General features: G+C 40.1%; 1 protein-coding gene across 4 annotated transcripts in view; it reads left to right on the top strand.

Annotated features, from left to right (window-relative positions):
- Positions 1 to 27,553, top strand: part of Slc12a6 (solute carrier family 12 member 6) — a 92,464-nt gene that overhangs the window by 9,855 nt on the left and 55,056 nt on the right. Inside the window, exon 1 of one of the 4 annotated variants that reach the window (XM_005364234.3) lies at positions 11,083 to 11,261. The exons of the other annotated variants lie outside the window; for them this stretch is intronic. Within the exon in view, the coding sequence (XP_005364291.1) occupies positions 11,144 to 11,261 (118 nt within the window). The 5' untranslated portion in view covers positions 11,083 to 11,143. Of the gene's footprint in view, positions 1 to 11,082; positions 11,262 to 27,553 lie in introns of those variants that run through there. 4 annotated transcript variants of the gene reach the window in all.

The raw sequence follows: 27,553 nt of genomic DNA, 5'->3' as shown, positions 1-27,553 counted from the left end.
ATGCGTATCATTAAAAAGCAGAGACCTGAGCCTGGGAGCTCTGTGCCATTCCAGTGGTCATGATTTGGCTTTACATAGACTGGCCCTGCCAGAAAGTCTACTAAACCGTAGTTGTATAGTAATGTAGTAAAGGTATTAAATATACTTTTTATTTGCTGGAACATTATTTTGCTTGACATTCAATAGAAAACTGCAAACAGAAGGCAATACAATTACATGTTCTCTGGATGGCTAGAGTCCATGTTTCCTAAAGGTAATTTGGCATACACAAACGATGTGCTCGTGTTCGTCACAGTGTAGTACTGCTGAGCTAATGGAACTTTACATTGGGCCATCAGCAAAGTTAACGCATTTTCATCCCAAGCCTTAGTTATTTTTATCTTATTTCTTTATAATTAATTAGTTTTAATTTTGTTTTTATTGTTGAGGCAGTCTTCCTGTTTAGTCCAGGTTGGCCTTGAATATGAGATCCTCCTCCTTCAACCCTTGGAGTTCCTGGATTACAGTTATTCAACACCACTATGCCTGGCTCAGTAAATCTCTTTGTAAATGGACTTTTGAGGGTTGGGGACAGTTAAGAAAGTAGTGATTCATAAAAGCCTTTGTTCTTTGAAGTAGGAAGTAAATTAACAAGGATGGTTCTGAACTGGGGAAGCTGCTCAGTGATACACTAACAGCATAGGCAAGGCCCTGGGGTCGACAGCTGGCACCACAGAACAATTGGTTGGTTGATGGACTGTTTAGTTAACCAGAACATCTTGTTTGGGACTGTGTTTTCATTGTTCTTCCCTTACATTTTAAGACTATGTTTATAGTTTTGACAGTATGTTGTTTAGTGTCATGTTTACGTTCTATAGACGTTTCATAGTAAGCAGAAACACATTTTCTTTTTTTTATTTTTTTTAAATTTATTTATTTATTGAGGATTTCTGCCTCCTCCCCGCCACCGCCTCCCATTTCCCTCCCCCTCCCCCGATCAAGTCCCTCTCCCTCATCAGCTTGAAGAGCCATCAGGGTTCCCTGACCTGTGGGAAGTCCAAGGACCGCCCACCTCCATCCAGGTTTAGTAAGTTGAGCATCCAAACTGCCCAGGTCCCTCCCCAAAGCCAGCACGTGCAGTAGGATCAAAAACCCATTGCCATTGTTCTTGAGTTCTCAGTAGTCCTCATTGTCCGCTATGTTCAGCAAGTCCGGTTTTATCCCATGCTTTTTCAGACTCAGGCCAGCTGGCCTTGGTGAATTCCCGAAAGAACATCCCCATTGTCTCAGAGTGTGGGTGTACCCCTCGCGGTCCTGAGTTCCTTGCTCGTGCTCCCCCTCCTTCTGCTCCTGATTTGGACCTTGAGATTTCTGTCCGGTGCTCCAATTTGGGTCTCTGTCTCTGTCTCCTTTCATCGCCTGATGAAGGTTAATATTCAGGGGGATGCAGAAACACATTTTCAATCTAACAAATATTTACTATTAGAAAAACGAAGTGTCCTATATGGGGTATCAAACCTGAGTAAGAAACTGACTTTTCTGTGTTCTTAGCTGCCAGTGCTTCGTCTTTGGTTGATGATGCTTGGATCCACTTATACCTGGGTTATAATGACATTAGATCAAGGGGACAACAGCCCTGTTCAGAAAGTCACGATAAGGATTAAAGAGAGAACTTTAAGGGCTGAGTTCTTAGTTCCCAGAGCCATTCACTAATACCTTATTTAATGTTTGGACACAGCTGCCAAAAATAGGTGAGGTTGCTCTGAAGTTAGCTAGCCATCACATCCAGTGAGCACTTGCAGCTTCCTGCTCCTAAGGAAGTATGGGAGCAAAGTGGGGTGTTATGCGCGCCTGGCTCTTTCTTTGCTTGTGCATTGTATTAAGAGTTATATTGTTAACTAGCTAAGAAGACTACAAGCTCCTGCAGGACAGGAGACAGTGTCTTGTGTTTCATTCCCATTTCTGGTATGTAGTGAGCATTCCAGTAATATAGAATAAATGCATGTTCTTTGAGAGTCTTGAGGCTTCAACCAGAGGACTCTCTACAGTAGTATGAATCCACCAAGAAGTAATGTCTTTCGTCTATTATCTTTCAGACTTTCGGTGCTAAAGTTTATTAAATATTAACCACTACTAACATTTCATAAAAATTTGTTTTTATCATTTTTAAGTATTAAGTCCTTGCTATCTATGATACCTGGTCTCCACAAAGTAATTCACTCACCCTTTCTGTACATGTATGCTAAGTGCGATAAAACTTAGTTTTTGATCATTTATATTAAAAAATTTAGATTGATTTAATTTTGTGTATGAGTGTTTCACCTACATGTATGTATGTGCATTATGTGTGTACCTGGAGCCTTAGAGGTCAGAAGAGGGCAACGGATCACCTGGGTCTCGAGTTACAAATGATTGTGTGAGCCACCATGTGGATGCTGGAATTAAATGGAATTCCTCTGCAAGACCAACTCTTGCAAGTTGCAAAGTGCTCTTAACCACTGAGCCATCATTCCAGCCCATCATTTTGATATTTTAAACTATTATTCAGTCTCTCAGTAGCAAACAGATAAAAGGGTTTGCTGAATATGATAAATAGGGAAAGTGTAGATTCATGTTTTACTGGAGAATGAGAGTATACTTAACAGGCTCCAGCAATAGAAGTAACTCTAAATTTAAGCAGTCAACTGCTCATTATCTTCTGTAGCATGTTTACAGCATTCTGTAAAACACCCATTCAGAGTGTAGTATGCAGACATTGCTGGGTCATGAGCTGTGTGTTGCCTGTCTGAAGAAGTAAGGTAAAAAACTGAAATTTTAGAAACCTGATAGAGGAATCTTATAGCTTCATGATTTACAACCTTGGAAATTACGTATTTAATGTAAATTCATTTCATTTTTCCATTAGTTCACATTATTTCTTTACAAAATTATTAGCATCTAATGAATTAAAAATGTAACAAATTCTGCTTGGCATGGTGACACATTCCTGGGAAGGTGGAGGCAGGAAGATCAGAGCTCTAAGGCCTGTCTTCATCAACTACATAGTGAGCTTGAGGCTGGGCTGGGCTGTATGAGACCCCGTCTTATTGAACATAAAAGAAGATAGCCTTCACCAGAAATAATTTGCAGAGCACTATTCTAAAACAGTGTTAATCATCTTTAATACGTGTGTGTGATCCTCCAAGTGATACCATAGTATTGAGGAACTGAGTAGTTTTTCTTTACCATTGTTTCTGGATAGGAGTCTGGCATAACCTTGTCTTTCATGCAATGGTGTTTTTGCTTAAGAACCACTGCTCTAGGGCTGGGAAGATGACTTCGTGGATGAGAGTGCTTGCTGTTTAAGCATGAGGATCTGAGTTCAAATCCTAGCCCCTACTTAAGGGCCCAGTGTAGCTGCATGTGTCCCCCTCAGATTTCTCTGCATCTCATCTCTACAGGAAGATGAATATTGTATATTAGGATTGTACAGATTATAAAATAGAGCGCGGTTTACAACTGAGGATAAACAGGCAGTTTGTTCTCAGGGTGGTGTTTAATAAATTTCATCAGAAAATGAAAATAATTTTTAATTTATTTGGTCTCTGACTAATATTTGCAATGATTCAGTAAGAATCTCTAAATTAAGACCAGGTGGGATTGTGCAGGCCTTTAATCCCAGCACTAGGGAGGTAGCAACAGATGAATCTCTTAGTCCAGGCCAGCCTGGACTATTTAGTGAGCTTCAGACTACCTGGAACTACATAGTAAGACCTGTCTCAAAAAAAAAAAACAAAAAACAAAAAACGAAAAGCCTACTGCCATAGATATTTTCAAAACAGTCCTACGCTGGAACTGCTTTCTCGGCCGTGTCATGAGAGTGCCCTTTGGGACGAAGTGCTGCTGTAGGTGCGCAGCCATCAGCTGGGTGGAATTTAAAGGGCCCACCTCAGGCATTTAGTCGTGATAACAAGGAAAGCACTATGAATGGTGTCTTAGAACTACTGGAGCTTAGGAGAGGTCTCATGGTTTGAATCTGTTTCAGGGTCAGAATTCATTGTTCTTAGCTCAGCATTCCCAGTGAGTATGGTAGTTTCATAAATCCTTGCCTTGTGGCTGTATGTGTGTATGTTAGTGTGAGAATTCTGTGAACAGCGGTACAGATAAAGACTGCCCGACTTCCCAATGATAGGCTCACAAAATCTAGTCTGTTTTATCTGTGTTCAGTTTTTCAAATGCTTTTATTATTATTTATGTGTCTGGATGTTTTGCCTATATGTATTATGTTGATGTACCATGTACATGCCTGACACCCATGGAGGCCAGAAGAGGGCAGTACAGCCCCTTGGACTGGGATTAGAGATGGTGGTGAGCTTCCATGTTGGTACTAGGAATCAAACCCGGGTTCTCTAGAAGAGCAGCCATGCTCTTCACAGCTGAGCCATCTCTCCAGCCCGTGTCCAGTTTTTTAAGATTATATACCTGAATATTTGATTAAACAATTTTATATTTTATTTTAAAAGTGAGTTCTATTTAAATTCAAAAAATTACAAAATGTTTAACATATCTGCAGAATGTTCTCACAAGTACACATATGGCATTTGTCACAGTTCATATTTTAAAATATATAGAGCTGTTAAATCCAGGAGTTTTGCTTACTGCTTACTAATAGTTTTCTTACATCGTAGACTCAACTTTCAAATGAGTGCTTACTAGAAGAAACTTAAAACTGTTTCAGGATGGGCATGGTGGTTCTTATTTCGGTACCCAGGAAGCCGAGGTAGGAAGATCACAAATTCCAACCCCGCTTGGGCTACAGATTAAGACCCTGTCTCAAAACAAGGACCAAAAACAAACAAAACAAAACCCTGTTTTGGCAATTAAATCATATGACTCTAGGCCTAGCATGGTGGTACATGCCTTTAATTCCAGCACTTAGGAGGCAAAGACAGGAGGATCTCCATGAATTCAAGGCCAGCCTGGTCTATGTAGTCCAGACAGCTAGTCTACATAGTGAGACTCTGTCTCTAAAAAGCAAAATGAATAAATAAATAATAAAAATAAAATTAAAAAGTAAATAAAAATAAAGATCATATGGCTCTAGGTTATTCATATATAAGACAACTTTCAATTTCCAAGAACCAAGAAGAAATACTAAGTATTTCCAAAAATTTGAGTATTTCTGCCATTGGATAGAATAATTAAAATGTGTTACAACTCAATAATCCTTGTGAAAATAATTTTCTACTGACTTCGCTTGTTCCGGTCTTTTCACTAAGCCTAATTTGTTTTTATTTTCTTTTAAATAAATGCCTGAATCAGACAAAACATGGGTTATCATGAATTATGAGTTCAGTCTAAAAATATATAATTGAATGGGGTGGCATGGTAAGTTATAATTTCAAAATAATTACCCCAAGTAGTCTCATTCTTCTGAAGAATGAGTATTCTGACAATTTAAAGGTATAGTTACAAATAAAACATTTTAGCCGGGCAATGGTGGCACATGCCTTTAATCCCAGCACTCGGGAGGCAGAGGCAGGCAGATCTCTGTGAGTTCGAGACCAGCCTGGTCTACAAGAGCTAGTTCCAGGACAGGCTCCAAAGCCACAGCGAAACCCTGTCTTGAAAAACCAAAAAAAAAAAAAATTGCTATGACTAATTAGTAAAGGGAATGTGTAATTTTGGGTCTAATATAGAAATCACTGTGGGAGTGCTTAAAATTAAAAATGCTGCTTTTGCTTAAAGACTCCTGGTCTGACCTCAGTATCTTATTATTTTAAAATGCTTCATATTTTTAAAATGTGACAATGTAAATATTCCAGCACAACAACCCTCTCAAGGCTCTAAAAGCAAAGCACAAAGCATTTCTGCAGCTCTCCAGTGTGTGTGTGAAATGAAACTTGACTCTGCGGTGATTAAAGCTAAAGTTCACCCTCTATCGTATTTCCTAACATTTCATTTTGAAAATTTTGAAATGTACCAAAAACCTGAGTGTTGCATGAGTTCTAATTGATCTTAATAACAACAACCTTATCAGGTAGCTCTTCTGACATGAATCAGAGATTTTGGATTTCACTTTAACAAGCATGCCTGGGTTTAGAGAAAGAGAGAGCCATAGTCCAACTCCGAAGCCAGCTTTAATTTCAATTGGACTGGGACTACAAAAAGATCCTTTGCATTGTATGTTTGTAGAGAACAGCAGAAACAAACATTTGGAAAGATTTATGGACCTTTATCCTGTTGGAATTGTAATATACCAATAACCTAATTTGCCCTTTTTTCTTGGGACATTTTTTTTCTGGGTGATTTGTCTATTTCCTTCAGGTGTCTCATTTGCCCAGTAGTCTTCAGATTCTTTAAGTAGATACCTTTATTTTTCTCCTGAAAGACAAAAATGAAACCCTTCCCCCAACCCTAATTTTGAGGAGGTTCCCTTTTAGCAAGTTATATCTTATCAAATGAAATCATTTGTTAGTTTTAGAGGTTAGTTTAGATTGAACAGCCATGTTGTTTGATGAACTATCATCTCTTCTAGTTAAGAGGTCTCTCTTGTTCAAATTGAACCTTTATCAATTTTGATGATGTCCATAGATTTTATTCTCCTGTGGAAACAAAGCAAAACCCCTTCCCCAACATAACACATGTCCTAGTTTCCATTCTGAGGTCAACACATCTTTAAAGTATACAAGCAGATTTAATTTCATAGTTTTTTCTATTATCCAGTGTCTCTCCACAGCTGTTATTCCTTCCTTATTAGTATTTAGAAAGTTCAAAGTTAATAAGGCATTATGCAATCTATTTCTGGGGTCTTTATGATCCCTTTTGTTTATTTAACATATTCTTTAGAGTTCAATTTGTCCAGTGTCTCTCCACAGCTGTTATTCCTTTCTTATTAGTATTTAGAAAGTTCAAAGTTAATAAAGCATTATGCAATCTACTTTTGGGGTCTTTATGATCCCTTTTGTTTATTTAACATATTCTTTAGAGTTCAATTTGATCTTGCTATAACTGTCTGCCCTGTAGGATTGTGTGGTACACTTGTAATATACTTTGTATTACAATAAGCAAAAAACCTGTTTCATTTTCTTAGAGAAATATGCTGGAGCATTGTCTGTCCTTATTTGTACAGTTATACCCCTGATGGCCTAGTAAATGTGTGATTACTGAATCAGCTTTTTCCGAACTCAAAGCAGTTTCCCATTAAAACTTAAATAGGGACCAATGATGTGGTATACATATTTTAGTTTTCCAAATTCGACAAAGTGGAACACACCCATCTGCCATATTTCATTCCTTTGAATGCCCTTGGGTTACTTCCTGCAGGTAGTGAAGTTTGGTTGTATAAAGAACAAGTAGGACATTTCCTTATAATTTCTTTGGCTTTGTTGCCAAGTGATGAAACAATATTTTTTTTAAAAAAAACCTTTGCAATTAACATATTTTTTATGAAATCCTGAGGCCTCCAGCACATTTTCTTTCAATAGTTTATCAGTTTCTTCATGACCTTGTAGTAGAGGGCGCTGAAGTCAGTCTTTGTAAGAAATCTGTGAAGTTTTCCTTTGGGCCCTGTATAACTTTTAGTAAATGGCTCAATTTTCTTTCCTACTTCTCCAATTCTGTCCCAAGATTTATAAAAAGCTTCCAGAATTTCTCCCAAGGTATTTATATCTGCTCCCCAGTTTTTCCCACAGTTTTTTTCATTTTCACCTGGATCTCCCCAACAATCCCTGACACTGAGCGCTTTTTCAAATGTTTCTTAGCCATTTGTTTATCTTCCTTTTGTCAATTTTCTTTTCATGACAGGATTTCTCTTTTAGTCCTGGCTGTCCTGGAACTGTTACGTAGATCAGGCTGGCCTTGAACACACAGATCAGTGTGCCTCTGCCTCCTAAGTGCTGCCACCACCCATCGTCTGTTGTTTCAATCATAAGCTTTGTCTTTCGATATTGAGTTTAAGAAATCTATGTGTACTTTATATTCAAAGGTTTACATTTCATGGTAAATTGAAATATCAGTTCACTTCTTCCAAAATTTGAAAAATGCCTATTATTAATTAGAGCTTTGGAGCCTGTCCTGGAAGTAGCTCTTGTAGACCAGGCTGGTCTCGAACTCACAGAGATCTGCCTGCCTCTGCCTCCCGAATGCTGGGATTAAAGGCGTGCGCCACCACCGCCCGGCCTAAAATAAACTTCTTATACAGTGAAATGCAAACAGACATTCCAAGTAAATTGACTGAATTTGGCAAATGCACTTACCTACTCCCTCACAAGATCATTATTATCATCATTCCAGGAAGTTTTGCCATGTGGGAGCCCAGTTAATCTCCGCTCCACCCTTCCAGAGGCAACTATTGTACTCACTGGAAAAGCCACTAGCATGAATTCACCATACACAATAGGTTGTATTCTGACATTTTCATTCACATATATTATGTTCTTGTATCCTGTTCGCCTCTCCTCACTGCCCTCCTCGCTTTCTTCTCCCACTGGTACTCCGCCTCTTCCTCTTTAGGTCTAGATCCCACATACAAGCTATGTAATGTTTGTCATTCCGAGGACAGTTTACTTTGCTTAATGTGATGGTTTCTCGTTGCACCCATTTTTCCTGAAACCCATATTTTCTTTGTCCATTCATCTGTTGTTAAAAACCTAGGCTGCCTTCATCTGGTATTTGTATCATAGACTAGTTTGTCTCTTTTAAAATCTTGTAACAATGTGTTCACTTATGTACTGTTTGAGTTAAAGCATTTTAACTTGTGTTGAGATTCATTTGTGTTGTCTTTATCAGTTATTCATTTTTAAATTCTTGTATTGTAAGTATACTTTGACTCTGTAGTTCTTCTCTTGTGAATGCGTGTCTGAGATATTGTCACTTTGGGGATGTTAGGAATATGAACATTTTGGGGGGCACGCTTGGTTAATAGGGTTCTGCTTGAGAGTGGAGTTTTCTGATGATGGATCAAGTGCCCTTTCCCATAGTTACCCTATGAACAGACTCAGGAGCAATGCATGAGAGTCCTGCCGTTCCATATTCTTGCCACATTTGGCCTTGCTAATTCTTAGCAGTCTCAGAGGGACTCTAATAGTATTTCATGTGACAGCATATTACACGTTAGGTGTCTCTGACATCCCACCTTCTTTATGTGATTACTCTCTGTTCACATCATTCAAGCAGTAAGCATTTCTTTGCCTTCAGTTGTCTATGGCCTGCAGTTTTTTCTACAGTTCATCCTAGAAGAGAACTGTTTTGTACTTGAGCACAAAACATTGAGTTGGTAAATAAGTTATTCCTATCATAAACTATCTGGAATTTGTCACATTCCTACTTGTTTAGTTTGGCGTTTTTTGTTTTTGTTTTTGAAAGGAAGAGAGGGAGAGGATAACATTTAGATCTAGTCTTTTTTTAAGGTTTATTTTTGAGTGTGTGTGTTTGTCCCATCTACATACTCATGCATGCAGGCATCAGATCCCCTAGAGCTGGACTTAAAGGCAGTTGTGAGCTACCTTATGTAGATGCTGGGATTCACGGGAGTCCTCTACAAGAGCCAAATGCAATTTCTAAGCCATCTCTCCAACCCTGGGATCTAGTCTTATGCACAGAAACTATACAGGTATTTGTAAACATTGTTTCTGTTCATTGACTATAAAAAACTAGCCACAGTTCATAAAAATGAACGTGAAAGGTGGGGCCCAATTGGAAAATATATCGGTACTAAAAGTATTCGTGAACGTTGAACTCTGAATGAATAGTGAAATCTTTGACAGTTTGATGGTGCTCTAAGTTCCTTCAAATGAAATCAGCTGAGTTATAAATATAGACAAAACACCTGACAATTATCTCAAAGATAGAAATAGATATAAATAAGCCAGGTGGGGTGGTGCACACCTTGATTCCCCATACTGGAGAAACAGACAGACAGGTGGATCTCTGTGTTCTTGGGTATCCAGTGATACATAGTGAGTCCCTGTCTCAAAAGACACATACATACGTACACACAGACAAACACACAAGAGAGAGGGAGAGGAACATATTTTTTTTTAAAAAAAGAAACATACATAGACTTCACAGGTTATAAACTTAACCTCTATAGCAATCTTAAATTTACACTTTGGTTGCACCTTAGCACGTTAGGACAGTGTGAAGGAACTTTTGAAAGTCTTACGGTCCAGGCTCTATTCCAAAGCAGTTAAATAGGAATATCTATGATGGAACCCAGGCATCAGTATTTTAAAAGGTCCCCAGGTGCTTACAGTGTGCAGCCAAGCATGCAAACCAGGACTATTAGAAACACGTGAAGTAAAATTTGGTTAAGTGTGTGTGAAATTCCTTTTAAATAAGTCTACCACAGGGCTTTGGGCGTTTTAAAGTTTGTCTTCACCTGTTACAAGCACCAGGACTTTAGGCATCTTTTGTATCTATTTCTGTAGAGAATTAATGAGACTGTGAGGTAGAGTTTCTAGTCCAGTGCAGAGTACAAAGTAGGTCTGCCGCCTGGGTTGGTCCTCCAAAAACAAATTTGTGTTTTTAGCAAAATTAGTTTCTCTTCTTGAATGTCACTACATGCACCTGAGCATTTAAAGCAGTGTTGCTTATAAAATATGTGTCATTAAATATTGGCTAAATAGATGCTTTTTCACTTGAAGGAGGAGAAAAGCCATTGACTCTTAGGAGCTTTTCACCATACTTTGAACTTAAGCAACAATGGACACCCAACAGCCTACCTTTTGTTTTCTGAGTTGACAGAGTGCCAGTCTTCATTAAAGAGGGTAGTTTGTGAAAGAAATTATTCACTCATCTTTCTCATGTGAAGTAAGAGGGTGATAATAAATTAAGTAAAGGAAACAGGTGGGAGACACAGGGCGGACAGCACCTGATGAGCTGCACCGGGGCTTCAGCTTTCCGCCGCCTGGAGAAACTGCCCAGACAGTTGGGGTTCTACAGGTTAATAACAATAAGCAAGGGGTGGAGTGCTTAAGCCTTTTAAGAGAATGATAAACACGGCGGAAGGCGTGTCTTCCAGCGCCCCACTCCCTTGGGGTTGCGATCACGTGGGCTCAGTACTTCCCGATTCCCAGCCACTGTCTCCCTAGGCTGTGTGATCTGAGTGTGGAGGGAGGCAGGGAAACACGGGAAGGAAATTTAAACGCAGAAAGAGCAGGGACTGCAAGGGGCGGTAAGAACAATGCCGCACTTCACTGTGACCAAGGTGGAGGACCCAGAGGAGGGGGCAGCAGGCCCGGTCTTCCCCGAGCCCAGCTCAGCAGAAATAAAAGCCCGGATTCAGGATCCCCAAGAGCCAGGTGAGTCCCGCGCTTGTAGCTTTGGGGACCCACAGACTAGTTTTCGTGAGGGAACTGGTAACTTGGCCATCAATCTTCGAACTGTTGCTCACGGTGCGGATGGAAAGAAAGTGTGTTTTTCAGTTGTTTTACTCCCCGTATATCTGATAACTTCTCTCTCTCTCTTTTTTTTCCACGAAGTGGTTTGTTTTTTTTCTCCCACAAAGAGTTTTCTGTGTCCATTACCAACAGGTGAAACTGAATCGGTGGCAATTTATGAAAAGAGTTTTCAAGCAAAAAGAAAGGCGGTAAAAGTCATTTATGCAGAATTTAGAATTCAGTTTTCGCTCAGACAGCTTAGATTCATCTAGAGAAGACTTCTATCTGGATGGACAAGAGGCCTTTTAATCTTAGCAGTTTATATAATATATACAGAGGGAGCATGGTTCAGTAGTTTTGTTCTGTGAACTTTTTACTTGCGAACTTGCGTTTATTCAGAATTTTGCTTCAGTTTACCAGGTACACAGTAAATTAGTAACTAACGTTCTAATAACTCTTTAACGAAAGAAAAAAAGTACAATAGATGTTCATTGTGGTGATCAACATAGCATCGGGTTTAATAAAATTATTTGATGAATATGTTTATCTCTGTTGTGGTCACTGAATGGTGACAGTTAAACTTTCCCAGCGAATTGTGGTTTGGGATTTTTAAACCTGCAATTAAAGTCTTAGTTAATGCTGTGGTATTAAATATAGTTACACTTGGAATCCTTTTTTAAAAAAATAACTCGTAAATCGTCAGCAATGATCTGTATGTGAGCAAAGTTGAATGGAACTCAATTCTCTGTAGTTCTTCCTTGTGACAAGCAGCTGTGGGTGCTGTCTCAGGTGTTAGGGAACTTGAGCTAGAGAGAAGCGTTTCATTTATTTCCCTCCTTCTAGTGAGAGGATTTATCAGAAGACAGTAAGGAAGATGTAAATTCTTTGCCCACTAGGTTATTTTTGCTTTGGTTTATAGCACGGAGCTGTGAAAGCAAGTTTTAGCTTCCTTGACCTTGAACCTGATTCTTTGTCTACGGCTTCAGCTTAGAGGAGCTGAACTTGCAGGTGGAGGTGTATTTGAAGTTGCCCTTTCTCATTTGCTGATATTTTCAGTTCTTTTAGTGTTTTGTCGGTTGTCTTCAATAATGTCACAAAATACAAGTGAAGTGTCTCATCTCTCACTTTTTTGCCCTAAATTTCTCTTCTCTACCTTTATTTGATTGTTTCATTAACTAGTGTCATTGTTTGGAGAATTTTTGCTGTTTGGAAGGAAGATTTAGAACAGAGTAATAAAGTCATTCAGTACTCACAGCCTCCTAGAAACCATAAAAATTTGATAGAACCCAGCTTTATTAATAATGTGACATTATTATGCTTAATATATTTTCTTCCCTAAAATTGCTTTGAAAAAGGAAAAAAACAACAGAAATAAGCGAACTCAAATTTAATAAGACTCTTTAATTTGATGTTTTCCATAGTATCTCAGAAAGCATCCACTTGAATAAACTAATATTTGACAAGTGAACACTACTGGGAATGTATTATCTAGACTGTGTTTATTATAGGGTTAAGCTGGAAGAAGAGAAGGGAAATCTTATTATTGACAGTTGATTTCTCCCCCAACCTGACACATGTGTTTGAAATTTAGCCCCTTGCTCTCCCAAGTTAAAAATGTAGAAGAAAGAAAGAAGGAACTCAGTGAAACCTACTATTTTGTACAGTGAATATGTACTAGTGAAGAATATGTAGCTAGTTTGTTGTTTAGTTCTTCAAACACTGGCCATTTATCCCCCTCCCCACCCGCCCTTTCTTTTTCCCCTCTTGCATCTGTGTAGCAAAGAAAGTAGTATCATATAACCAAAAAATTTAGATCATTTTTAAAAATATATGATAAATATATTTATTTGAACTTTATAGAAATAGTTAATAGAGCTAATCCAAACTAATTTTTAAGTAAAGTAATTTTTAACATATTTTATTATCTTTAGTGTGAATATATTGTACATGCTGTTGGGTTACATAAGAACATTTTCATAAAACCATTAATAAAATAAGTTTAGTAGTTCTTGCTACATGCAGTACTAGAGGTCAGTGTAGTAGGCCCTGCTTGAGCTTTAGCAGGAACTCAGAAACTGATTTCTGTAACTTCTTCCTTCCTTCCTTCCTTCCTTCCTTCCTTCCTTCCTTCCTTCCTTCCTTCCTTCCTTCCCCTGAACTGTTTTCTGGGCAGCATGCCTATGAAAGTGGCATTGCCACAACTGTGTTGCTCTCTGTCCCCCCACCAGTCTGAAGATAAGCATCCTGAGGACGGAGACTTTGTCAGGTCATATGTATTTCAGGGTCCTAAGCAACTTAGCATGCTCTCTGCCCTTTCAGTTCACCAACCTTCAGGCCAGCTGTTGGACTTTTCTCTTAAAGTTCAAAAGATGTACAATTTAACTTCCCCACCAAAGGCAGTAAAACGGCTTTAGAGTCAGGGACCTGGCTATGAATCCCAGACCTACTAATTACTACTAATTAGTAATAGTGACAATTTGTAATAATTAGTACCTGAGTGACTTTGGTCTGTCGTTTAACTTCTCTCCTCACTGGTAAAACCAAAGGAATAGTAATACCTGCTTTACAGGGTGGCTGGGAGGACTGCATGGGGTAGACAATTTGTACATACAGGTGTGGCATTGCACTACAAATAAGAATTCCTATTTCCTACATTGTGATTAGTGGTTCAGTGAGAAAAAGAAACAGGTTTGGATAACTGAGTTGGAACAATAATAGGTTACCTGGAGGGCATCCTAAATAGGAATCTGAGAAGGGGACCCAACAGATCCTTAAGGGGAAATCTAGAGAAGATCACAAGCAGTAGGTGCAATTTGAAGGTAGGAGAGGAGAGTTGAGCACTGTGAGAAATGAAATTTGAGGGCAGTTGGTAAAGAAGAGACAAGGAAGGACGATACATGGAGGTTGGTTATCAAAATGCTATCGATTTCATCTTCTCCCTCTACAGGGCACCTCCTCCAGGCCACTGACAGTACTTGCCATGGACACAGGATCTTGCTGGAGGTGGTATTCTGTTGCCTGTGCTCCCCATCGCATCACTGTTCTAGGTCCTAGTGTGCATGGTCCACAGAGTTTGACAGGATTGTTAAGCATATATTATTTTTTTCTGTAGGTATAATGACACAAGCCTGTAATCCCAGGCTCAGGCAGGAGGATATTGAGTTTGAGGCCAGACTAGGCTGTACAGTGAGGCGGAATCTCCAATAAATAAAAATTATTCTATAGGACTGCACAGATTTTGATTCTTTTTTTGTGTTTTCTTAATCAGGTATGTATGCTACATTCAGTTCTTGATTTAAATATTAAGTTCATATAAATATTGTCATTAAATAATTGCTGTAAATCTCCTTGCTCCTCAGATCAGCTTATAGCAGCTGTGGATTAGGCAAATACGGACTGCCAGGTGTACCTCGCTAGACACAGATAGCAGATTGTTGGAGTTCTGGGATGGAAACAGAACTCTAAGGAAAGTCTCAGATATGGACCTATCACAGTAGAGAAAACACCCTCTATTGTTACAGACGGCAGCTCCAAACATGGAACACAGTAGGAATACACATGCTAGAAGGTCATACTGTGAGAGTTCCGTTAAGTGAAGATTCAATCTGAGGAACTCACAAGATATAACTGTTAGCTAAATATTAGTTGTACATTACCTCTGAAATATCCTTTTAAATGTGGCTTTTAACTACTCCTTACTGACTAAAATTAAAATAGGTAGAACTAGACAACTCCAGATTGGTCTCTGTGTAGATTATTTTCTGGAGGAAAGATTTGCAGTGAGTATACACCTGCATCCCCAGCCTGGGTAACGTAGCATAGACCTCTGTCTCAGCACTCAGGAGGCAGAGGCAGAATCAGAGGGATCTCTGAGTTCAAGGCAATCTTGGTCTACATAACAAATTCCAGACCAGCATGGGCTATATAAGACACTGTCTCGCCAGGCGATGGTGGCGCACGCCTTTAATCCCAGCACTCGGGAGGCAGAGGCAGGCGGATCTCTGTGAGTTCGAGACCAGCCTGGTCTACAGAGCTAGTTCCAGGACAGGCTCCAAAACCACAGAGAAACCCTGTCTCGAAAAACCAAAAAAAAAAAAAAAAAAAAAAAAAACCGTGTCCAAAAAAAATTTTTTTTTTTTTTTTTTGGTTTTTTTTTTGGATTTTTTGAGACAGGGTTTCTCTGTAGCTTTTTGGTTCCTGTCCTGGAACTAGCTCTGTAGACCAGGCTGGTCTCGAACTCACAGAGATCCGCCTGCCTCTGCCTCCCTAGTGCTGGGATTAAATGCGTAGGCCACCAATGCCCGGCTCAAAGAAAATTTTTAAAGCTTTATTTTTCTTCTTCCTTTTAACTATTTACGTGGGATTTTTACCAATCCCAAGAAGAAAAACATAGATCTGCATGTTTTAAAATCTGAGTTAAAAGTTATCTTTGGGACTGGCTGGATGGGACATGTTTTTCTGCTTCCCATACTACACTCTAGTATTCCAGAACTATCAGAAGGACTTCACATGTCCCTCAGATATCTCTGCAATTATTTTGTCATGATTTTGTTGTACCTAGGAACACAGATTCAGACTTTGGAGCTGGAGATTTTGGAGTGGCTCAATGGTTGAAGTGCTTGCTCTGCAAGTTTAATAAGAACTCGAGAGTTCTCGTGCCTGCTAGCATCAGAAAGTAGAGCTGGGATCTCCAGAGCACACTGTATGGCTATCAGGACTAGCTGCTTTGGTGAGGTCTGGGTTTGGCTCAGCAACCTTGCAATCTTAGGTGTCCACATGCATGTCCACACGCATGCACATACCACACATACACAGAACACGGGAAAAGGTGAAGAACTACAAATCTGAATATGTTTCCCTACAGCTCTCTACACTTTCAAACACTATGTGAGTCCGAGATATTACATTCTCAGTCCTGAACATTGCCCATCTCCATTTCTACACTATGTAACCACTGCTTTGTTAGAAGTTCTCTCTCCTAGATTTTCTTGCTTAGTCTCCCAACCCTCATACACTGTTTGCTACTTTGGCCCCACGAGAGACATACCAGATTGAAACAGATTGAACTCTATAAAGATAAAACCTCTATAACAATACACATACAAGTGGGTGTGGTTCTGCACGCCTGAAATCACAGTCCTTGAGAGCTGAGGTAAGAACCTACGTAGTGAAACCCTGTATCCAAAATTAAAACCCCCCAAATATACTCATTTGATTTTAAATGTTGCTTTATTATTTTTATATTTTATACTCAATATTAACTGGGAGTGAAGAATATATTATGTATAATTTTAGCGTATTATACCACTTTTTAAAACTTTTGACCAAATATGTCTAAATTCACCATGAAATTTCAAACTTGAAAGATTTTCAAATTTCAGTCCAAATTCAGACATATAGAGAAGGAGATTATCAGCTGGTAAACTCTAAAGAAACTAGTATTTCTTGGTTTTGACAAGTTGAAAGAGAAAGAAATATTACATATAAATTGTTATCGGCATTAGGGTCATAATAGCAGCTGCCATTGCCAAGTCAGGTGGGTGGCTGACAACACTGACTTAATTCCGACAACAACCAATGCAGGCAGCCATTGCACCAGGTCAGAGTAGGAAAGTGAGGTGCTGGGAAATCAGGGCTATATAAGTGGCAGGTGCAGCACTCAGACTTCGGTCTGTACAGTGGCAAAACCTTCCTTCCTCCCAACAATGCACTGTTTGTTACAGCTAAACATACATTGTAGATTTTAAAACTTAATATATATATTGGTTAAAATACAATTAGATCATTTGCCCCTTCCCTTTCTTCTCTCCAAACCTTCCCAGGTCCCCTGCCTTCATTCCCATATGTTTGTGTGTGTTTATATATGTACATCTATGTATATGTAATAACAATCAACCACTATTTAAACTCTTTTCTACTACTAGACTGATATATTCTCTTAGTTACTAATTCTAAGTCTCTATTTCTTTTGTAGTCATGAGTTCCTCAAAATTAAACGAAAGTACATTCCTTCAACATTTGCATAGTTACATTGCTCCTTTCCTTGGTATGGATTATTTCCAAATATACTGTATTCTTCTAAATGATGCCAAACATTGAGAAAGCTGAGCAAGCAGGAAACTTGGCTTAACCTGACTGTCCCGGAAGATCTTTCTATTCCTTGCATTTGTAGGAAGACACACACCAGTGAGATGGAGACTCAAAGCCCAAGGGCTAGTGGGAGGATGGGACAATGTAGAATACCTGACTTTTAGCATAACTTTAAAACAATGGAAGCACGGTGTGATTGGCTGGTGCTGCAGTGTCACTACAAGTTCAAAGCCAGCCTGAGCTAGAGCTAGAGCGTGTGCGACCTGTTTAAAAAAAGAGACAAAAAACAAGAAACAACTACATGTACTACTGAAATTATCTAGGCATTTTTATTTCAATAGCATAATCCTCTTATAGCTATAACACAGACATGGTGGGAATTGAATATATGGGCACATAAATACACAAAAACATGAACGATTTTAACCCAGTAAACCCCATATAATAAGCTAGGTCCCTGTTGGAAGGCAGACATACCCAACACTGTGTCTCAACTTGCAGTTGCTTTTGATTAAATCTGTATGTTTTATTTGATTGATTGTTGTGCAAAGGGCTGGTTTTGAACTTGAGGTCCTCCTACTTGAGCCTCCCAGAGGCTGAAGTTGTTGGAGTATACGAACATACTTGATTTTTTTTAATAATTATTTATTTATTATGTATACAATATTCTGTGTGTATGCCTGAAGGCCAGAAGAGGGCACCAGACCTCTTTACAGGTGGTTGTGAGCCACCATGTGGTTGCTGGGAATTGAACTCAGGACCTTTGGAAGAGCAGGCAATGCTCTTAACCACTGAGCCATCTCTCCAGCCCCCACATACTTGATTTTGTAATTATATTTTTACTTCAGGAGTATTGTGAATTCTAAAAAGATGAAGAATAGACTTTTAATATTTTTGGAAAAGTATTTTTTATTGTAGGAAATTTCAAACTCAAAAAATTCCAGCAATTTCTCATCTGTATCTTTTCCCTCTTGTTTTTCTTTTTCTTTTTTTTAGATGTTCTTTGTATTTATAAATGCCAACCCCCTCTTAAAAATGTTGAAACTGTTTTCCCTAATCATTATTTCTTTTAATGTTTTTTTGTGATGTAGTTGACATAAATTGCCTGCATGTATGTATAATAATGAATTTTCACACACACATATACTTGTGAAACACTCGCCACCATCAAGATAACAAACATTTTCATTACTCACAGAAGTTTCCCTGTGCCCTTTGCAACTCAAATTGCCTGGCTCAAGAACAGAAGCTATTTTTTCTGTTTCTGCTTTTGTTTTTGTTTTCTGTCACTATCCACTAGTTTGCATTTGTGAGAATTTTATATGAGTAGAATAATAGAATATTTATTATCTTCTTTTATATAGCATACTTATTTTGGTATTTATACATTTTTGTCAATACCATTTGAGTCCAACTCTGTAATATATTCACTTCTTCGATTGTTTTTTCTGGAACTTAACATTCAAGGGAGTAGTTGAAAACAAGACAGTCTATAAATCTATAGACTTCACAGAGAATCTTGAAGTGTTTAATTAGAAGGATATGTTGATGCCACCCAGCAGTCCCAACAGCTTAGAAGTCCGAGGCAGGAGGATCATTTGAACCCAGAGGTTAGATGCCAGACCATGCATGTATATAATGTCTTGTGATTACTCTCTCTGCCCTCTATTACCGCCCCTTCCCCCAATCCCTGACATACACTTATCCCTCCTAGTCCATTTCCCAGATTCTTGACTTTTGGTTGGTTTTGTGTCCTGCCAAAATTAACCAGAGCCATCTGTCTTGAAATATCATCAGAGCGTTGTCTTGGAAACTATTCCTTAGAGCCTGGTGGATTCACCAGTGGATAACACAACTGAAGGCAATGACTGACTGACACAGACTTTCTTCCCTCCCTCACTGCTCTCTACCTGAGCCCATCAACAACAAGTAGTTCTTCAGTGAGGGGTGTGGTCGCCTGAGCCCTTCCCCCATCCATCCTGACTGTTCACAGGCCTGTTCTTTTTCACGATCCATGTAGGAATCCGCAACTGCTTTGAGTTTGAGGTTGGGGTGACTGTGTTTTTCCCAAAAAGTGGCATATTACAGCCCTTCTCTTTGTCTTCCAGCTCTTTTAGATTCTACTACTGTTTTCCACAAGGTTCCATGGGCCTTACAGAGAATGGTATAAAAAAAAGTCTTGTGTAGGGCTGAACATTCATCCATTACTTATTCTCAGGCAGTTTGATGCTATGTCAGTTTAGCTAGAGAAAAATATGCACTTCCTCTGTAAGGCTTACTATCGCTACTCTGGAAGCCCAGCAATTAGCTGGTGCAACAGAGGCATGCACCAGTGTGTTCTCATTATTATTTTTAGGCTCAAGAGACTGCTGCAGAATCTCTATTTAGCTCGTCCAATCAACTGTTCATTCTAAATAGTTTTTCTGTTGCTGACTGCCTGGTTTCCCGAGATAGCTTGCTTTTTTCTTCGTCACTTCAAAAGAGCTTAAGTTCATTTGCTGGAGGATGACAAGTGCTGGCAGCCTCAAGAAAACAAAGGTGGGTGCAGGAATTTTTGTCCTAATTGTCTTCTGTCTGTGGCATGGAATCAATGTTCTTAAAATATAAAAATGTTCACACTATTGTCTTCAATGACTGAACTCCTGTTAGAGTTAAGTGTGAAATGCCCCCAACCAGGTCAGGCATTTAAACGTGTGATTCCTAGTTGGTGGCATTAATTTAAAAGGTTATGGAACCTATGGGATGGGAATTATGGTTGCTAGAGTTGGGTCACTGGGAATGAGCCTTTGAAGGTTATAGCCCAGTTCTGCTTTTGCTTAAGCTCTGTGTTTTCTGGTCCACCATGATGTGAGGAGCCCCAGCACACACTGCCACCACCATGAGTTGACCATGCCTTTCCTGTCATCATGAACTAAGTCTGAAACTGTGAGACAAAACCAACCTTTGTGTTCAGTGTTTGGGTCACAGTGATGCAGAAGTCTCTACTACAGAAAGCTGGTGCTGGAAAGTGGAGCCGCTGCCTTGATAATCCTGGCCATGTAGTTTGTAGAATTTTTAGAACTGTGTAGCAGAAAGATTGTGGAAGAGTGTGGAGCTGTGCAATATGAAAGCCTTTGAATGCTGTAAGCAGGGTTTACTGGGGTGATTGTGATCAAGGGTCAGAAGAGCAAAATGGGGAGAGAAATGTGGCCAGTAAAACTCATGAGTTCAAAAACTCAGTTCATGAGTTTTTGAAGGGAAATTGGGATAGAGGCTATAGTAGTACTTTCTCGTCAGGATCCCCAACTCACAATAAATGACATGGAGACTTATTATTGATTATGAAAGCTTAGGTTTGTTTCAACTACAGCTAGTTCTTATAACAAATTAACCCATTTGTATTAATCTATGCTCTGTCATGTGGCATTACCTTTCTTCTGTCCTGCACCTCCTGCTTCCTCTCCATCTGGCTGGTGACCCTGCCTTTCATGTTCCCAGAGTTCTCTCTCTGCCTGGAAGTCCCACCTATATACCTCCTGCCTAAGCTATTAGCCGTTTAGCTTTTTATTACACCGCTCACAGCAATGCATCTTCACACAGTGTACAAATATCTCTCAACAAGAAGCCATTGATGTTGTATCCTAGCAAAGAATCTGGCTATGTTTTGTCGTGTGTGTCCAGAAAATTTGAGTAAACCTGAACTTAAAAGTCATGGGCTAATTAATTTGGTGGAGGGAATTTCAAGACTGAATAACATTGAGGCTGGGGCATGATTGTTACCAGCTGCCTATAGAAAACTACAGTGGAAATTCAAAATAAAAAGTGGAACAAGAAGATGTGAAAAATTGTAGTATGAGAAGGAAAAATGAACACACATTAACAGCCTTAGAGAAGGTTGTACAGACAAAGAAGCTATATTTGTTCAGGTGATTAGTGCAGTTATAAGAAAGGGGCCTTAGGGACAAGGCTTTGGGCTTGGGAGTCAAAATGCAAACCTATTTGAAAAACTTTCATTTGAGAGGAGTGGGGAAAGTGTCTGAACAGATGCTGCGTAGTACCTGGGGTTTCCTTTATTTACCAGGACCACTGAAGGACATGTTTTCCCTTGTTCAGCTGTGCAGGATCTCCGAGGCCACTGTTGCTGTGCTGAAGGGGACCCAGCTATCACCACAACAGGCAGTCAAATCTTTTGTCATCAGTGTGGTACTGGTTTTGTAGGCATGGGTTGAGGACACTTTCACTGGAGATCCTGAAAAATGTTGATGAGGCTGGGCAATATGTTGTATGAATGGAGTCCCTACAGGAAGACCCTGCATGGTCAATGTATGAAGTAAGCTGCCATGGAAACTATAGGGTATTGGACATGTCAGGGCCATGGAACGTGTGCCAAGAAAAACTGCATGAATAAAGTAGAGCTTTCACAAGAAAGCCCGCATGGGCTGCAGATGAAGGGCTAAAGAGGTGATGCTACTCAAATGCCCAAACGATGCTACCATGTGCTGTGAATGTGGAGCATGGAGATCCTCAGGCCCTTAGAAGAGACTTTGGACTTTGGAACAGTATGGGGACTGTTACTGTTATGGGGACTTTGGAACTATGACTAAGTGCATTTTGTCTTACGAGATGGCCATGAGACACAAAGTTAAGTTTTGAGTGTGAAATGACACACCCAGGCCTGTATATTTGAATACTTGGTCCTGAGCTAGTGGTGCTGTTTTGAAAGATTATGGTCCCCTGTTTGGGGTGCATTGATAGTAGAGGTGGTCACTGGGGAGGGGGAGCCCTTAGGGGTTATAGCCCAACCCTACTTCTGGCACAAATTCTCCGTCTTTTGGTCTGACGAGTTGCAAGGTGCTCCATCCACAAATTGTTGGCGGAGGCTGCTTGTTCATTTCTAGCCACCTAGACCAAAAATAATCACACAGCAACTATGTTATTTGTAATATTGTTTGGCCAATAGCTTAAGCGTACTTTCAGCTAGCTCTTACATCTTAAATTGACCCATTTTTATTATTTTGTGTATTACCATGAGGCTCGTGGTTTACCAGCAGGGTTCATGCTGCCAGCCCACGTCTTTCTCCTCTGGGAGGCTACATGGCATCTCCCTTGCCTCCACCTATTGGCTCCCTACATCTCTACCTGGATCTTCCTCCTGGCTCTATTCTGTTAATCCATTGGCCGAAAGCAGCTTCTTTATTAACCAATGGCAATAAAACATTCACAGCATACAGAGGGGAATCCACGTCAGCACATTTCTGCTTTCCTACTAGTTTGGGCTAAAGCTGAAACTGTACCAAAGCAGACCTTCCTCCCTTACATTGCCACACAAGTGCAGAGATAGCCCATACAGTACCTTACCTTCTCCCCCCACCCCCACCTCCACCCCTTGTTTTGTTTTTTCACGACAGGGTTTCTCTGTGTAGCATTGCCTGGCCTGAAACTCACAATGTAGATCAGACTGGCCTCGAACTCACAGAGATCTGCCTAAAGGCCTGCACCGCCACCACCTGGCCTCTAAAGTCACCTCTTAAAAACCATATCAATGGAGTCTCATTATGTGCCCATACTGGTCTCAAATTCACAATCCTCCTACCACATCTTCCCAGGTAGATGAGATTACGGATATGACATTTGTTCTAGTTGGTTTTGTCAACTTGACACAAGCCTAAACATATCTGTCTGGGAAGAGGGACCCTAAATGAGAAAAGGCCTCCTTAAGATTGGCCTATAGGGGCTGGAGAGATGGCTCAGAGGTTAAGAGCACAGGCTGTTCTTCCAGAGATCCTGAGTTCAATTCCCAGCACCCACATGGTATGGCTCACAATTCTCTGTAGTGAAATCTAATACCCTCTTCTGGTGTGCAGATGCACATGCAGTTAGAGCACTCCTATACAATCAATCAGTCAATCAATAAATAAATAAATCTTTTTTAAAAAAAATTAGCCTGTAGGTTTTTTTTCTTAATTCATAATCAATTTGAGAGGACCCAGCCCTTTGTGGGTGGTGTCATCCCTTGGCATGTGGTCCTGGAGTATATAAGAAAGCAAACGGAGCAAACCATGAGAAGTAAGCCAATTATGAGTGCCCCTCCATGGTTGCATCAGTTCCTACCTAGGTTTCTGCCTTGAGTCCCTGCTCTGACTTCTAGAATGATGGACTGTTCTGGTGTTTATCACAGCAACAGAATCCCTAAGTAAGACACCTCTGTGTTCCCAGCTGCTTGTTGAGTCAGTAGTACCTGTGTGCTGGGTAATCTACGCCACTAAGCAGGGTGAGGTGGGATTATCAGTTGTGTTCAAGAGTTTAATACCAGCCTGGACAGCAGAGTAAAACCTAATCTCACAATAACTCTTATTGCTGTCCTGGAGAATACCTTAGAGATGCTGGGTTTGTTGTTGTTTGCTTGTTCCTGGCATGTGCCACCACCACCCAACAGAGATGCTGTTGTTAGTATGGACCCAGAATAAGTGTGATGATCCTGTCTGTCTCTAATAAATCTAGTGTTCATCTAATTCTCATATTTTATTTGTTTTATAAGAATCTGCTTTCATTTTTCCAGCTTTACTCAGAATTTTTCAGTTGTTTCTCATTTTCTCTTTGTGTGAAGATGTTTCCTAATGTGATCCAAACTTCCCAAACTGCCCGGACATGTTATGTTTGTTTTTTTTTTTCTCTCTGGTTTTGAATCCCTTGTTGTTGTTAAGATTTTAAAAAATCAGCCAGGGTTGGTGGAGCATGACTTTAATCCCAGTGCTCAGGAGACAGAGGCAGGCGGATCTCAGTGAGTTTGAGGCCAGTCTGGTCTACAAGAGCTAGTTCCAGGACAGGCTCCAAAGCTACAGAGAAACCCTGTCTTGAAAAACAAAAAACAGACAAACAAACAAACAAAAAGATTTTAGAAAATCCTGTCTACAGTTGACACTGCCTCAGCCCATCCTTCTTTACCTGGATCTTTGCACCCCTGGCTACAGAAGAGGTGATGGAAAGTCCATGGCTGAGGCCTGACCCTGCACTGTTGTCTTATCTTCATTGGTTGCACCACCCTGATATATCCTTTTAGCTGTCTCGGAACTAGTCTCTTAGGAACATGGTAATAATTCTTCCTTATGGGACTGCTGTGCAGATTTGATATGATGATAGTAAGAAAATTTCCCTAGATTCAGTCATTTAGAGACGACATTTATTCATTTATCATTCCAACTTTATGAATCATCTTCACTTTTTTTTTTCTCTGTGGCTTTGGAGCCTGTCCTGGAACTAGCTCTATAGACCAGGCTGGTCTCGAACTCACAGAGATCTGCCTGCCTCTGCCTCCCGAGTGCTGGGATTAAAGGCGTGCGCCACCATCGCCCGGCTTCACATTTTATTTATTGTTTTTACTTTAAGTCACTTTTAACAGAAGATTCGTCATAAAGTGAAGTATCAGCTTGTGTGCCATGAGTACAGTAAAAATTAAAAGCAGATGCAGTACACGTATTACTAATCTTATTAGATACTGTTGCCAACCATAGGCTCTAAGAAAAGACTAGCAAGTTCTAAAAGATATTTAAAGATAATTCCAACCCATTAAAATTATGTTTGATATAGTATTTCAACTCTTGAGTGTATTGATCATAATAATGTCTGTAGTACTAATAATAAAAACTCAGAGACAGATATTGAGACTCAACCTGAAGATCAGAAAAGAGAAAAGCAGCCAACCACTTGACAGACCTTTTACCTCTACCAAATCTTCAGACCGAAAGGATAAGATCCTGTCTCCAAGGATCTTTAGACTCCACACTCCGAGTTCCTGTCTCTTTCCCCTTTATCTTTCTCTCTCCACCCAGCTATATTGCTCCTTTCTCCACCTTCCTAGTGCTGGGATTAAAGGCCTGTGATTCCAAGGGCCGGGATCACCTTTGTGTGAACTCTGTTCCTCCTTTAGACAGATTCAATTTCGTACAGCCCAGGGTGGCCCTGAACTCACAGAGATCTGTCTGCCTCTGTCTTCTGAGTTCTGGGATTAAAGGTGTGTGCCACCACTCTCTGGCCTGTATGGCTGACTAGTATGACTGCTTTGCCCTCTACTCTTCAGGCAAGCTTTATTTATTAAAACACAAATAATATACTACTATAAATGTCAGGATGGGGGCAAGAAGGTAGAATCACATCCTGAAGCTTAAAAATCACAGCTAAAAATTATCATGATGTCTAATATAAAAATGAACTTAATAAATAATATCAAATATTTTGAATGTTTCTTCATATTTAAATTAGTAAATATTTATGAACTTTGTGTTAGTAATCAGAAGTATTAACACAGGTAAAATAGCTTGGAGACTGCACAGAATCTTTTTCCTCTATGCAGTTGTTGTGTGTGTCTTCCTAACTTCTCTATCCTCCTTCTGGATCTGGATTGGATTCTGTGACTGGGAATTTCCGCTTCTTATGTTTGGCAATGCTCTTTGGATATGGGATGAGGCCCTCTCATCTGAGTACAAAGTGTGTCTGAATGTGGTTACAGTAGGCACCATATGGTCTTCCCATACCACAGTCGGTAGCTTCTTTTATGACTTGTAATATTATTCATCAGTGCTTCATACGACATCCTTTACCCTTAGTTATTTCGTCTCTTAGTAATGAAGTTACCTATATTAATAATAATTCATTCCTATATCAAAATTTATAACTAGCATAATGTAATAGGAAAGTCATAATCCAGGGGCTGATAATAATTGTTATCATTTATAATATGGCTGTTTGAAAATATTTTATTAGTTGTTTGAGAATTTCACATGTTTTGATTCACCTACCCTCTTCCAGCTCTTCCCAGATCCAACTCTTCTTCCCTTCCCACCCAACTTTAGATCTCTTTTCTTCCCTATCAAGGCCATTTTGTGCTGCCCTAATATTGTAGAGTATGATCAACTAACTGGGGACTGCACTATTAGAGAAAACTGCCCCTTCCTCTCCCAGCATCTAACGATGGCCCATTTCTGCTCTGCTATGTGCCCACCTCCTCTCTCCATGCAGGTTGGGCTTGTGCAGATCATGTGTATCCTGTCCTAACACTGTGAGTTCAGAAGATCAGCTGCCCTGCTGGGCCAGAAGACTCTGTTTTCTTGTAGTCATCTACAGCCTCTGTTTCTCACATTCTTCCCAACTCCATAATTATCCCTAAGCTTTTGGAGAGGAGCGTGCAGTATGTCTGTTCTATTTAGGGCTGAACATTATACAATCTCTTATTCTCTGCACCGTGGCCAATTGTGGGTCTCTCTGTTAGTCACCATCTACTGAAAATAGAAGCTTCTGAGATGAGGGTTGAGAAATACGTTGATATGGATATAATCTTAAGCCATTGGAAGCTGGTTTAATACTGTGTCCATTTAGCAGAATAATGGTAGCTTCTATGATCTATGGTCTATCTAGCCACAGGTTCTTGGTCTAATAATAGCATCAGGGATAGGCTTCATGTTGTGGAATGGTCTTAGATCTAGTCAGAAAGTGCTTAGTTACTCCCGTGACATTCATGCCACTACTCTACCAGTGGGCAGTTCTTGCCAGGCCAGTCATACTTGTAACTGACAGGATTCATATCTGGGTATGAGTGATGATTGCTTTTCTCTTCTTGTAGCATGCATGGCACCTGGCACTGTGAACTAGCTAATAGTGATTGAAATGAATTAATAAAAAATGGTGCAGATCCCCGAGTAGCTGCAGTGGCAGATACCCTGCAGGTCCCTGAGCTGCAGCAGGCAGCAGGCCATGTAGTGGCAGGCAGGGAACAGAGGATCCTGAGAGCAGTCCTAGGCAGGGACAGCACACGAGACCATACCAAGCAGGTCTTTGAAGGCGGCTGGTCCCTGGCAGCAAGCCACAGTGGCAGGCAAGAGACAGATAGATAGGCACACCATGCAGAATGAGATTGGACATTTAATTAGTGAGTTATAGAGGGGGAAGGGAGAAGAGGAGAAGAGCAGAGGCACAGAGAGAGGGAGGGAGAGGGAAGGAGGGAGGGAGAGAGAGATGGAAGCTGCCCCTTAGGGAGGGAGATGGAAACGGAAGAGACTCAGGCTGCAAACAGGAAGGAAGATTTGCCTGCCTCAGTGGACAGGGGAGGGAGTGGGCGTGGCTTGTCTCTTAAAGAGACAGGACAGCCGCGG

The sequence above is a fragment of the Microtus ochrogaster genome (assembly GCF_000317375.1).
Source record: "Microtus ochrogaster isolate Prairie Vole_2 chromosome 14 unlocalized genomic scaffold, MicOch1.0 chr14_random_1, whole genome shotgun sequence".
In the NCBI taxonomy this organism is placed as follows: Eukaryota; Metazoa; Chordata; class Mammalia; order Rodentia; family Cricetidae; genus Microtus; species Microtus ochrogaster.
This window is presented reverse-complemented; position numbering and strand designations above follow the sequence as displayed.